Source organism: Dipodomys spectabilis, unplaced genomic scaffold (assembly GCF_019054845.1).
Source record: "Dipodomys spectabilis isolate Male_0828 unplaced genomic scaffold, ASM1905484v1 ptg000002l, whole genome shotgun sequence".
Taxonomy (NCBI): domain Eukaryota; kingdom Metazoa; phylum Chordata; class Mammalia; order Rodentia; family Heteromyidae; genus Dipodomys; species Dipodomys spectabilis.
Genome location: NW_024870679.1, coordinates 36,381,089 through 36,394,036, shown reverse-complemented (window position 1 = coordinate 36,394,036; position 12,948 = coordinate 36,381,089). Strand labels below are relative to the sequence as shown.

At 32.7% G+C, this 12,948-nt stretch overlaps 1 protein-coding gene across 8 annotated transcripts in view; it reads left to right on the top strand.

Moving 5' to 3' along the window:
- Mier1 (MIER1 transcriptional regulator) overlaps positions 1–12,142 on the top strand; it is a 56,938-nt gene extending 44,796 nt beyond the window's left edge. For all 8 annotated transcript variants that reach the window (XM_042679580.1, XM_042679527.1, XM_042679549.1 and 5 more), the window contains 3 exons: positions 2,894–3,021; positions 7,166–7,302; positions 10,079–12,142. In XM_042679580.1, the coding sequence (XP_042535514.1) occupies positions 2,894–3,021; positions 7,166–7,302; positions 10,079–10,407 (594 nt within the window). In that variant the 3' untranslated portion in view covers positions 10,408–12,142. The remainder of the gene's footprint in view (positions 1–2,893; positions 3,022–7,165; positions 7,303–10,078) is intronic.
- Positions 12,143–12,948: the final 806 nt, after the last annotated feature.

Sequence of the window (12,948 nt, the reverse complement as noted above, 5' to 3'; positions counted from 1 at the left end):
AGTAATGATGTGTGTTGTCTTTTTTTTACAAAAAAAGTTAGTTTAGCAACCCAGTTGTCATCTTAATTTGCTGTGTTCTCTAATGTTGGTTTCTTTGCCATATAACTGATTATTAAATGAGCAAACCTAGACTTCCTGACATAAATTTGCCAGGTGACTGTTTTCCTAGTGTATGATATTGGAAATATTTAAGAATTGAATTACATTTACAGTATATTAATTAACTTTCTGTTGGGGATGTGTTGTACAATACAATTATTGATACCTACTTCCCAGAGTCTGTAACAGGATATCTATCTCAAGGTGGGTCTTTAAAATAAATTTAAAACTTAAAAGCACTTTTAACCTGAAACTTAAAATAGTACTATATTTGCAACATTCTTAGTCTAATATTGCATTCCTAAGATGAAATTTCCAAAATCATCCATCTCAGTAGATTGGCTTTATTACTAATTATTAGTTATTATGAATTATGTATTTACCATGATAATATATATCCCAAAAGAACTTTATAATTATTTGTATTTGTTATTGTTGTTTTTAATAGTATTGTAGTTTGACCTGAAGGCTTCTCATTTGCTAGACAGGCAGGCAGACAGGCAGGTAGGCAAGCCCTATACCACTTGAGCCAGACTCCAAGCCCAGGAGTTCAGTTCTTACAACTAAACTTAGGATTCATTATGGTAAATACACAATTTAATAGAATAAGAAAAGGAGTTATTTATCTTGAGAATAGACCAAACAATATTAATGTCTCAGAGATACATATAGGAAATTAACTCCTAGATTTATGAACATCACATTTTTACTTAGTGCAAGGAGCTTGGCTTTTCATATTTTCTTAAGGCTATTTTCTTAAGTTTCATGTGGTAGGTTGAACAGGACTCTGTTGTAAATAACTAAACTATGTCTAAGTCTCTAAGTAGTTTTTTATTCTCATTTTAGATAATTTTGACCATGACTCTGGTATTCTGTTAATTTAACTTCAGTTTATGAGCCTTAAATAAGCATTATAGATCCTGAGAGTTCATTTTTTTTTAATTTTTCTGTGCAATAACTACTTAATTCTTAATTTTCTTGTTGCATTTTGGTAATTTACATAGGGTATTAATGAAAGAAGGGAAATTTTAGTATTTAGGATTACTTCATAAGTGATGCAGTTAGTATAAAAAATGTATGCCCCTATTTTGAACAAATCATTGGATAAACTCAAGTATAGCACTCAGGACTGCATTGTGCTAGTGATTGGTTATGTATGGCTTGAATTCCTTTTAAAAATCCCATCAGTCTGTATATGGTGGTATGGCAGTTGACCCCTGTAATTTCAATTACATGAGAATACATTTGCCATAGTGGTACACACTAGTACATACATAGTGGTACCATACAGCCCAGCTACATGGGAACCCAAATATTACTAAATATAAGACCTTATTTATTTGTAGATATTTGAGATACTGATCTTTCAGTATTACAGAATGTGTGTTAGGTAATATACTAGTTGTTCTAGTGAACAAAGACATAATTCTTTGATGGAAAAAAAGTCCATTGAAACATATATTTGAGATTAAAATTCAGCTCATAATCATGACTCCTGTTATGAAGTCTTAAAGATATTTTTATATTAATGTTACATGCCCCAAATGTCTTCAGATTTCACTTTCAGTAAAGTACAATTTACTTGTTTTAAATCTAGAAATAAGATTCTGTAGAGGCCCAGAAAGAAGCTAAAGAGAACCTTATTTTTAAAAAGTCAGATTTCTTTCAATCTCAGCAAAATGGGTGAACATTATAAAGTACAAGTAGAGAGAAAGAAAGAAAAGAGTAAATTGGGAAAGGGTATTATTCATCAATCATTGTCCTTAGGTGAGATCAGAGCCACAAGAAACCTGCTTCAAGATCAAAGCTTTATGGGTTAAATCAGTATTGTGTCCAAACACTAACGAAGACACCCTTTGCACCCTCTGCTATCCTATTTAAATTCCCAGTGTTTTACTCATACATATCAACTCTACCTTCTCCTTAATAAACCAGGGAACAAAAGTGGAGGGGGTACTATCAGCATCATAATCCCATAGTTGTTAAAACATTCTGTGAAAGGAGCTGTTGGTCTCCTTATTTGTGTACATGTAGGTGCAGCACAGTCAGCCAAGGACTAACAGTATAAACATTACAATCCAATAGCTTTTCTATCACTATTTCATATTTGCAGACTTTGTAGAAAGATAAATTGGTTGAGACTGCTATTGGAACTTGTGATATAATCTTTTAGGGGATTTAAAGGTAGATTCTTAGGTGGTCTGTGAGTAAAATTTTAACCTAAATCCCACTTCCAAATATTTTTTCTTTTTTGTTTCTGTTGTTGTTGTTTCTTTTCTTTTTTCTTTTTCTTTTTATTTGTACTGGGACTTGAATTTAGGGCCTAAGTGTTTTCACTTAACATTTTTGCTTGCAGCTGGTATTCTACTGCTTGAGCCACACCACCAATTCAGCATTTTGCTGGCTAATTTGGAATATGAGTCTCACAGAGTATTTGTCCCAGTTTGGCTTTGAACTGAAATATTCACTCAGACTCCCAAGTAGTTAGGATTATAAGTGTGAGTCACTGCTGACTGTCCTATGTATTTCCAACAGAAGAATATTTATTTTATTCCAAATTATTAGGATGGTGGAAGTCTTTTAAAAAGCAGAATGAATGCTAAATGTCAAAAGACCAGTTACCAATGCATTATTTCTCTTAATGGAAATTTAGAAAGAATAGCTTTCATTAGTTACTTCAGTCCTGTGTTTCATACATAATGTGTCAATTAAGGATTGACAGATTCCAGATTTTTTTTTTAATTTTGTAAGTCTGTTAGGGAAAATAATTCTTAAAAACAATTGTTTGTTGTAGGTTCGAACAAGATCAGTTGGTGAATGTGTAGCATTCTATTACATGTGGAAAAAGTCAGAACGCTACGACTTCTTTGCTCAGCAAACTCGATTTGGAAAGAAGAAATATAATCTTCATCCTGGTGTAACGTGAGTTGCTTCCTTTATGTATATGTGTGTATATATATATATATATATATATATATATTTACATATGTATATTTTTGCTGAGATTTCCTAGATTGTTTAAAAATACAGTTTTTAGATTCTTTTATAATAGAATTTCTCCTGCTTTAAATGTGTTTCCTATTCACATACCTTCATAGGGCATTTAGATTGTTCAGTATTATAGAAAATTGTAAACAACAGTTTGTACTGAGACAACTAATACCATAAAATTAAGGTTTTGAGTATATCTACTTATTCATGTACTGCTAGAAAGAAATGAATCAGAACAACTGTGAAGGCATTTTTGTTCAAATTCTTTTCCATTCAGTAAAGAATAAGCAATTTTAGTCTTAATGATACTTTAAAAGCAGTGAAAATAGTTAAAAGGGGAGAGACTTAGCTCTTTCACAACTGCAGAATAACTAGTTACAAACCTTTAGGGGCTGGGAAGGTGGCTCAGTGGTAGAGCGCTTTCTTGCATGCTTGAGGCCCTGGGTTCAATTCCTCAGCACCGCATAAGCAAAAAGAAAACAGCCGGAAGTGGCGCTGTGGCTCAAGTGGTAGCGCACTAGCCTTGAGCTGAAGAGCTGAGAGCCAGCGCCCAGGCCCGGAGTTCAAGCCCCACGACCGGACCCAAAAAAAAAAAAAATTTCAAGTTCTCTTGAAATAAAAAAAAACCTTTAAAGAGGAAAGGGACATAATTTTTTCCTTACCTAATCTATTTTGATCACAAGAACCAAACAACATTGGAATGTAGATGTTCCAAAAAGCAAAAAAGTGTAAGGATATAATCAGATCAAACTTCACTGTCATTTCTATTACAGATTTTTATAGAGAAAAGAACATAGTGGTTTCCCTTGTACCTGTTCTGAATCTTTCATCAGAAGTAATACAATTAGCTTTCTTCCACTGACATAAATATCCCAATGTATATGTCTTTAATTCCTAATGCAGTCCTCATACATTGAATTATCGTAGCCTTATTCATTCTCCTTTGACACAAAGCAATCTACTAGTACAACTAGTGATCTGTTGTAAGTGCAGAGTATTGAACACTTGGTCTGACAGGAATTGCTTTAAAGTGCTATTTAATTCTTATGCTGGAATTAACTTTATAATCCTTTATTGTTTCCTTCGATATTTCTTACTGTTTATAGCATAAAATAATGCATTGCTATTACTTGATTTGGTCAGTGTACCCCAGTAAAGGTATCTTTAAGAATAATTGCTTTTGACAGATACGCTTGTTATATATGTTTGATTGAGCTTTCAAACTCCTAGACTTGACTGTTTCTTGGTCATGTTCATTTGTAAATAAGGGCCTCTGCTGGCAACTTCCTTGGAGAATCCAAGCTCAAAGAAAAACATCCAAAAAGGAATAAATGAGGGCTGAGTTTAGTGGGAAAGCATGTTTCTACCATGTGCACAGTACTAGGTTTATCCTCTTTCATCAAAAAAAAAAAAAAAAGGAATAGGAATAAAACAAGTGTGATTGACCCTTGGAAATCATAAGCATTATTCATTGGTAATATTCAAGCATAATGATATAGAATTAGATATCACTATTCATACTTGAATATTCATAATTTTAAAACTTCTGTAGGGAAAAGCAATAGTAACATCTTTCATTTTTTTCACCCATTTCAGAAATAATATTCACACATGAACTACAGTCAATCTGTCGTCATCAGCAGTAAGAACATAAGAATTGCCAGGCTGAGTCAGACCCCATGGTTCATCCAGTTTTCTTTTTCAGAAAGCATCACCAAGGAAAGTGTTGTGGGCTGGCTTAGTCGGCTCTCTGAAGTCAAGCTCAACAGGTTAGGGATGTAACACCAAACATTCTAGTTTCTCTAATGATCTCCATAATTTCTGAGAACTTTTTGAAGATACCTATATATGTAAGCTTGATTTAAAAAAAAAAAAAGTTAAGTGCTCTAAAGGTAGAGAAACCATAATTAAAAGAAACTCATTTTCTTAGGTTATATGAGTTAACAGTAGTCGTGTGCTATAATGGTGTATGAAGTGAACAATTTCTTCTTTTAATTTTAACTGAAAGAACCATAGCTTTTTAACTGATATCCATTCTTTTTAGCTGTATTATATCTTTATAAGAAGTGACTAAACTACATTATTTTCCATAGAGAGGGAAGTTGTGGGTTTTTTTTAATTGTTGTAAGCATTGAGAAATTTTTGTTTCTGCTAATAATTACATTTTAAAAGACTACATAAAACATTCGTATCTTTAGAGAAACAAATTGGTTCTCATCCTTTTTAGATCAAAATCCATATTTTAGAGTGCCTTATCCTTAAAGTATTTAAATTTTTCGCTTAAAGTGTTGCCTTCCATTATTCTCACAATGAAGCCCATTTGCCACTTTTCTGCCAACAGCCTTTGAAAGAACTACTGCAGCTTATTCCTATTTACTACCTAGAAGAATTGAAAGCCATATACATATTGGAGATGTAACTAAAATACTCATCCTTCCAAATAATTTTAAGTAAAAATGGATTCAGCATCACTCCAGTTATTTGTACTCCAACCTTTCAGATGGTCTGTGGGACTTCTTTCCTGACGTATTAACCCAGAAAGTAAAGATGATTATTACTCTCTCACAGGATTAGTGCTGCATTCAGAAATTTAAATAATTTTGATATCTGATCACTTCTAGCTTCCTTTTGCTTGCTTGGATTTTAACAAATCCCTTTGGTGTTCTTCTTGTCATTTGTGTTTCTGTTTCAAACTTGTTATATAATTACAATGAATAGCATAGAGCTAAGAGGTCTTAAAAACCATTGTACTTACTAATTTCCTATACTTTGATAAGGAAAGTAATGCCTAGAATAGTAAATTGATTAGGTCATGATTTTATATGTTTCTGTGATATGTATTACTTTTACACTTAGACTATTTGAGGTCTGGTACCATGTTCATATATATAAAATATACCCATAACCCAGATTACAATGGTGATCATGTTTTTAGATTATAAGAATAATTAATAATATGCAGTATATTACCACAGACTTTTGGAAAAGTCCTAAGAGCTTTCACTCATTCCTACTTAAATTCCTTTTACCCTGCTCACAAAATTCTGAAATTCATTTTAATATTTCTATTATTCTGAAGGAATTTTAAAATAATTTTTTTCAGTATTTATTGAGCTTCTGTTTGATACCATGTGTGTGTTATGTAGCAGTGATAAAATTGACTAAAATTTCTTCCCATGGAGGATTATATCCTATACAGCAAACTTTCTGTGAAATGGGGAAAATTAAATATTCATTCCCACAATCTGTTAGATCCTTGTAACAACTATCCTCCTGTTACCAATGCTTAAAGACAACCATAAACACTAATATATGTGGCTGTGTTCTGATTAGCATTACAACAAAGGTGGAGGCCACAGCTATAGTTTTCTGACTTTCATTCTAGTGATTGATGAACACTACTAGTTCAAGAACCTTTTCGTACACATATTAAGCAACCTTATTTGGTAGGTAGGGCAGGTGTGATTTATCTGAATTGTCTAGGTAAAGACACTCATCTTCAAAGAAACGAGTATTTAGCCCAGATCTTCTACCCAACCCAGTGTCACCACAACTGCATAGTTCAGAAATGACTAAGGAAGGAAGGAGCTCACATACAATGAGATATTGACATAATAAAGCAAGCAGATAAATGCAGGACTGTCGCTTATTATAGCTCAGATCTGGCAAAAAGATGGGTTTGGGAAGTGACCAATTCTTTCCATTAGGCCCCAGTTTCTTTTTCAAGTATTGCTTTTAAGAGCTTTAAAATCCTGGACTGCACCCATTCAGAAATTATTTTGTACTTTCACTATTATCTCTTCATTTACAGATCCTCCAGTTTTAGTTGGGCCACTCTGGGTACTTCCCTGAAAATTTAAGTCTTTAAACTTAAAGTTTGCTAGTTTAATTCTTTTATATATTTCCCCTATATGCATGTAGCCAAAAAGAGCTTCCCACTTAAATATTTAGATCATGACACTATACTGGAATGAAAGTAAGTGAAAATTAGCATATATTTTTTAAAGAAGGTTGTAAATTTAATCTCAGCTAATTTTAATTAAGAAATTTAATTGTATTATCGCTTTGTTTTAAGGGATTACATGGATCGTCTTTTAGATGAAAGTGAAAGTGCTGCATCTAGTCGTGCACCATCCCCTCCCCCAACTGCCTCAAACAGTAGTAACAGCCAGTCTGAGAAAGAAGATGGCACTATAAGCAATAACCAAAATGGTAAGTAACTGAAGAAATCTTTTTACTTCTTCATTACAAGGGACCTAGTCCTTCAGCATCTCAAGAAATCAGTTTAGTCTGTTTTGTGTCTGTGTGGGTCTTGGACCTAGGTGCTATCTTTGAGCTTTTTTGCACTCTACCACTTGAGCCATAGCTCTATTTCCTGTATTTGGGTAGTTAATTGAAGGTAACAGTCTCATGGACTTTCCTGCCCACGCTGGCTTCCAACTATGATCTTCAGATCTCAGCCTCCTAAGTGGCTAAGATTACAGATGTGAATACTGGCACCTGGCACAGTTTAGGCTTTTATTTTAGATTTAGAAAGTGAACATTAAAATACAAAACATTGGCAGATACATATTTTCACACAGTAAAATTAATTAGAACTTTCAGTGACATCACAAAAAGTAAATTTAATAATGACCATTTGTTTTAAGAAATTTGTTTTCAGTGGCATCTTTTTTTCTATCTAGTTGAAATGATGCTAGATAATAAATATTACTGTTAACTTGCAGAACAAAACTTTTTCATAGCAGAAACACAAAAATTTATTTAATACCTTTCAAGCTCCTCTCACTTGAGTAAAGTACATAAAGTTAAAAAGTAGATGTATAAGGACATTATTTTTAATATCTAAGTTGCCTTTTAAAAAGCATAATCTTGAAAAATGAGAAAACATAAAGTAGGCAATCTACTTGTGATTTGATATTCCCAGAAATATACTTAGCTCCATGAAGAAGAAAAAGCAGAAGCCATACTGTGCACATACTCATGTATGCAAGCACACAAAGCAGGTACTGAGAGTTTAACGTGGCCTGGGTGTACTGTCCCTTACCTTTTTTGCTCAAGATTGGCACTCTTTCACTTGAGCCACAGTTCTGCTTCCAGTTTTTTGCCGGTTAATTAAAGAGTCTCATAGACTGTCCTGCCCAGGCTGGCTAATTCTCAGATCTTGTCCTTTTTAATAGGTATGATTGTAAGTATGAGGTACCAGCCCTCAGCCATACTGATTTTTTTGAGTCAAACAAATGTTATTATTCAGAATATACAGAGGACCAGATGTCACTGTGCTGACTGGCAACAACTAGTCATAGAATTGCTTTGACTTTATTTTGATTAAAATGTTTATCCTAAGTAGAGAATATTACTAAACAGAGAGAGTAATGTATGTACATCCCTGTCCTCTTTAAGGGGGAAAGTGGTGAATTTGTGAGAGCCAGGGGAAAAATAACCTCTGCCTGAGAAGAAGTAGAAGAGAAGCACTGTGAAAACTTTGTGCTCTATTCTGAGTTTGATCTCACACTGGCTGTAATATAATTAGTTCATTTTATGATTCTGATTTATTCCCTCATTACTTCCCTTCTAAGAATGAGCCAAACAGATAAAAGTTAGGACCCAACAGCCAGTCTTAGACTATGTAAGACTGCTCATGAGTATGAATATATAATGCCAGCTACAACTCCAGAGTAGCACATGAATGACTTTGTGACCAGGAATTCTTTTCCTGCTCAAAATATCGTACCACCCAATGAAGTCATTTCCTTCACCTTCTTATTTGATGAAAAAAACACTGTTATAGTTGGAAAGTATTCTGAAGTAAACTACGAAGTATTCAGTAGCTTGGATGATACTCATATCATTTTTAGTTTCAACCAAGATTTTCAGATTTCTCAAAGGAACTTTTTAGCCTAATTTAATTTGCTTTATCAGGACTTTACTATGTTGAAATATTAAAGCTACGTTGGGCCTAATCAGTCTGACCTAGCACTTTGGACTTGGTACTATATAGAATTATTCCTTCAGGAGCATATGTATATGTTAGTGAATTCCTGTATGCACTCAGATGTTGAATTATTTGAGGTTTATCCTCTATGCTGAATACTTTAAGTCATTAAAATTTAATTGTCCCCAGTGGTACATCCTGTAGTGTACTTGCTGTCACAAAATGTGTGTTCTGTTTTGTAGTTAATTCTAGCATCTTTCTTCTTATTACTTACCTTTAATAGAATAATTATGCTTCACATTTTTCATTCTGGATGGTTGTTTTTGGTTTTGGTTTTTTGGTGAGCTTCTTTTTTTTTTTTGTCTTCTTGGGTATTTTGTTTTCCTTTTTGTTTTGTTTTTTGACACAAAATTTCAAACCCATAATCTTCCTGAGTCCTAGGATTATAGATATATACCACCATTCGTGACCATTATTTTTATTTAAGATGAGCATTTTCAGTTGTATATTTGATTACTGCAGCATTAATTTTTTGTTGAGTGACAGATTACTTAACTGTATGTAGATAAACATAGCATGTGAAACATTAAAATGTCGTGATATCTTGATTTTAAATAGCAGAAAACTTGTGCTTTTTTAATAAAAAATACTGGTTTGTTTTGACATGGTTTTAGAAAGTCATTATCCTTTTGCTAAATCTAAATAGTTTATTCCTAAATTTTTTTGATTTAGCTTATTTAGACTTGTAGATCCAATACTTGTTTGTTGTTGTATGACAACTAGAATGCTTTTAACATATGCCAATTCTGGTCTTCATTCTTTGCTTTTATTAAATGACAATAATCTTTACAACAGCCTTATATAAACCTGTTTTACTTCTTATTGTATATGTAGTGAAACAAATATTGAGAGTAAAGTCTTTGCCTAACACCTCATAGCTGGTAAAGTTATGTAGCCCAAATTTAGAGACATCTGGTGTTTTGATGTTTTATAATCATTTATAAATTTAACTTTTTTAAGTTAGCAACTTCATTTATATTTCTTTCAACTTAGGGGTGTCAGCTAATGGGCCAGGTGAAATTCTAAACAAAGACGAAATAAAAGTCGAAGGGTTACACATTAATGGACCAACAGCTGGAAATAAGAAACCACTTCACACAGATATGGATACTAATGGTTATGAAACAGATAACCTTACCACTGACCCAAAACTTGTCCATATGACTGCAAGAAATGAAAATGATCTTGATGATAAAAGTGAGAGACCTGCCAAAAGGCGAAGGGTGAACAGCAGTGGAAAAGAAAGTCCAGGTTCTTCTGAATTTTTGCAGGAAGCAGCCTCACATGGAAAATTGGAAGAACTTGAAAACACGGATGACTAAACTTCAGAAATACTTTACTTTCTTTGGAGTAAATTCTGGTGTGACTAAAATTTTCAGGGTTGATGGGTTACCTTAAAAAGATGATTTCCTTGAAACAGTTCATTAAATTTGAAAATTTGAAGTGAGTTCCTCACTTTAGGAATAAGATTTAAGAATTCTGCCTTTCTCAGGTTCTTTTACATTCAAACTGTCAAAGGCCCTCTTAAGTATACCAAAAAAAAAAATTTTAGTCCGTTTGATGACCTAAAGATATCTATCTATACTTTCTTATTTGAAATATTGATCATAAAATTTCACTACACAGTAATTTTTCTTTATTTTGGTAGGGAGGAATTTTAAAAATCAAGTTCAAATTTCTGCTCAAATCTCTTGTTTCTGGTTTTCTTTAATTATCTTTACAATAGACATTTTCCTATTCATACAAATTGAGTATCATTATTAAGGAAACCCTTATGAATCCTGAAAGTTATGCAAGCATGATTTTTTTTATATATAGAAGTTTAAAAATAAACCAAGTCAGGTTTGTGTATGTAAAATTGTTGACATCAATGATGTCTTTCCATATTCTTATCTGGGCTTAAGAAATACATTCTGTATTTTTCCAGATTCTTTGTAGCCTTTGAAAGATTTTTACAGTACATATGTCTTGACTGAGCTGTCCTTTCTTAATACAAAAAAGCTTGTATAATTTTCTTAACTTGTACAGTTGGTAAACTTTTACGAAAAGAATTGATATTCTGAGTCTGTCAGCTTTCCTTTTATTTTGCTAAGGTTTTTCTAATGTTTTTAAGTGTTTGAGTAGTTAACAAAGTCATGTTTCTTATCCCTGTGGTAAAAGCATTCATAGGGGATTATGAAAATTTGTTTTGATGAATTTCTACTTAAGGACACAGTAGTTTAAAATCTGAAATTAAGCATGATATTTAAGTTGTGCAGGGATTTTTTTTGCATTTGCTATAATTTTCATAATTACTTTTGAAACAAAACAAAGGTTTGTTGTCAGGTTAAGTGCTTAAATGTATCATGCTTTCTAGAATCCTGTTTAGTTATTTGTATATGCATTATAAGATTACTCATCTTTGCATTACATTGACAGAAGGAAAGGTCAAGTGATATTTAGATATTGGCATACCCAGGTAGTAACTGCTGGCAGACAACAATAATTGGTTTCATGAGGAGAAAGTGAGGGAATTTATAGTTTTCAAATTCTTCCTGTTACAGTCCAGTTTTTTTAGATTTGGTGACATTTTCCCAAAATGAAAAGATACAGATAACCATTAATAAACACAGATAGGATTATCCACAAGCATAGCCTTGTCAGGGTATCATTTTATCTTTAGTGCAAAATTCTTGTTAAAAATGTAGTTTTGTACAGCTGATAGACCTATATCCAAACTTTTGTAAAAGATTATTAAAACTTCTCACACAGACATATGTTTCTTTTAGTTCATTTTCCACATCAGTTTAAGAACCAATAAATCCTCTGTAATCTTGTTTTTAATAGCTCAGTTGTTGAATGCAACTGAATAGAGTTTGCACTGAGTAATTATTGTTTAGGCCTTACCCCCCATGAAGTATTATCAAGAACATTTATTCTGACAGCTTCCTTCTTTAATGTGAACAGCTTTTCCCAAACAGTGTTAAAAAGCCACTCTGTAGCACTTGACTTCATATAATGTACATTTACTGTGGATATATATACAATTTTCCAAGTAAATCAATATTTTGAATAGAAGGGTTGAGAAGCATGAATTTTTGTTTTGTTTTTTAATGTGTTTTACTTAAAACATTAATTTATGCAGAATGGCAGTAGCTTTTGCTGGTTTTGTTTTTAGTTTTTTTGGTTTTGTTTTTTGGTATGGTGTGTGCTTGGGGTTTTTTGTTGTTGTTGTTTGTTTTGTGAGAAGGTGGGTTGTTTGGCCTTTTTGAGACAAGGTCTCACAGTATAGCCCAGGCTGGCCTCCAACTCACAATCCTCGTACTTCAGTCTCCTGAATATTGGGATTATTGGTGTACATAACCATGCCCAGCTACAATTCATTTCTATGTCAGATTTTATTATGAATCCAAAGCATCCTAGCTCTTTGTCAAAGATGACATAAAAATGTTTTTAAAGAATAGCAATGCTGTACTTTTTAAATTACTGCAATAGTGAAGGTGCCATTTTCACCTTTTTAAAAAGATGCATCTGTTTGCAGGTTTGTAAAGTTCTTGCAGACTTGCTACAGGAGCATTATATAAATTCTCAGGCATGTTGGCAAATACAGCACATGTGTAAATGCTAGGAAATTTTGTTTTCCTTAATCTCTTTAAAGTATGTTTGATGAAAGTCATTCCACTATTACACATAATACTCAGCTTCACCAATATTTAATTGTATTTTCTGACTCTACAGGTATTTCACTTTATTCTTCATATTATAGCCACTATAACTTGATAAATCATTGCACTATTTAGGATTTTTTGTAATATCATGCATTTAATTTGCTTAAGATTTAGCACCCTTTATAACTCTTGACAAATTGCATTGAGAAAAGAAGT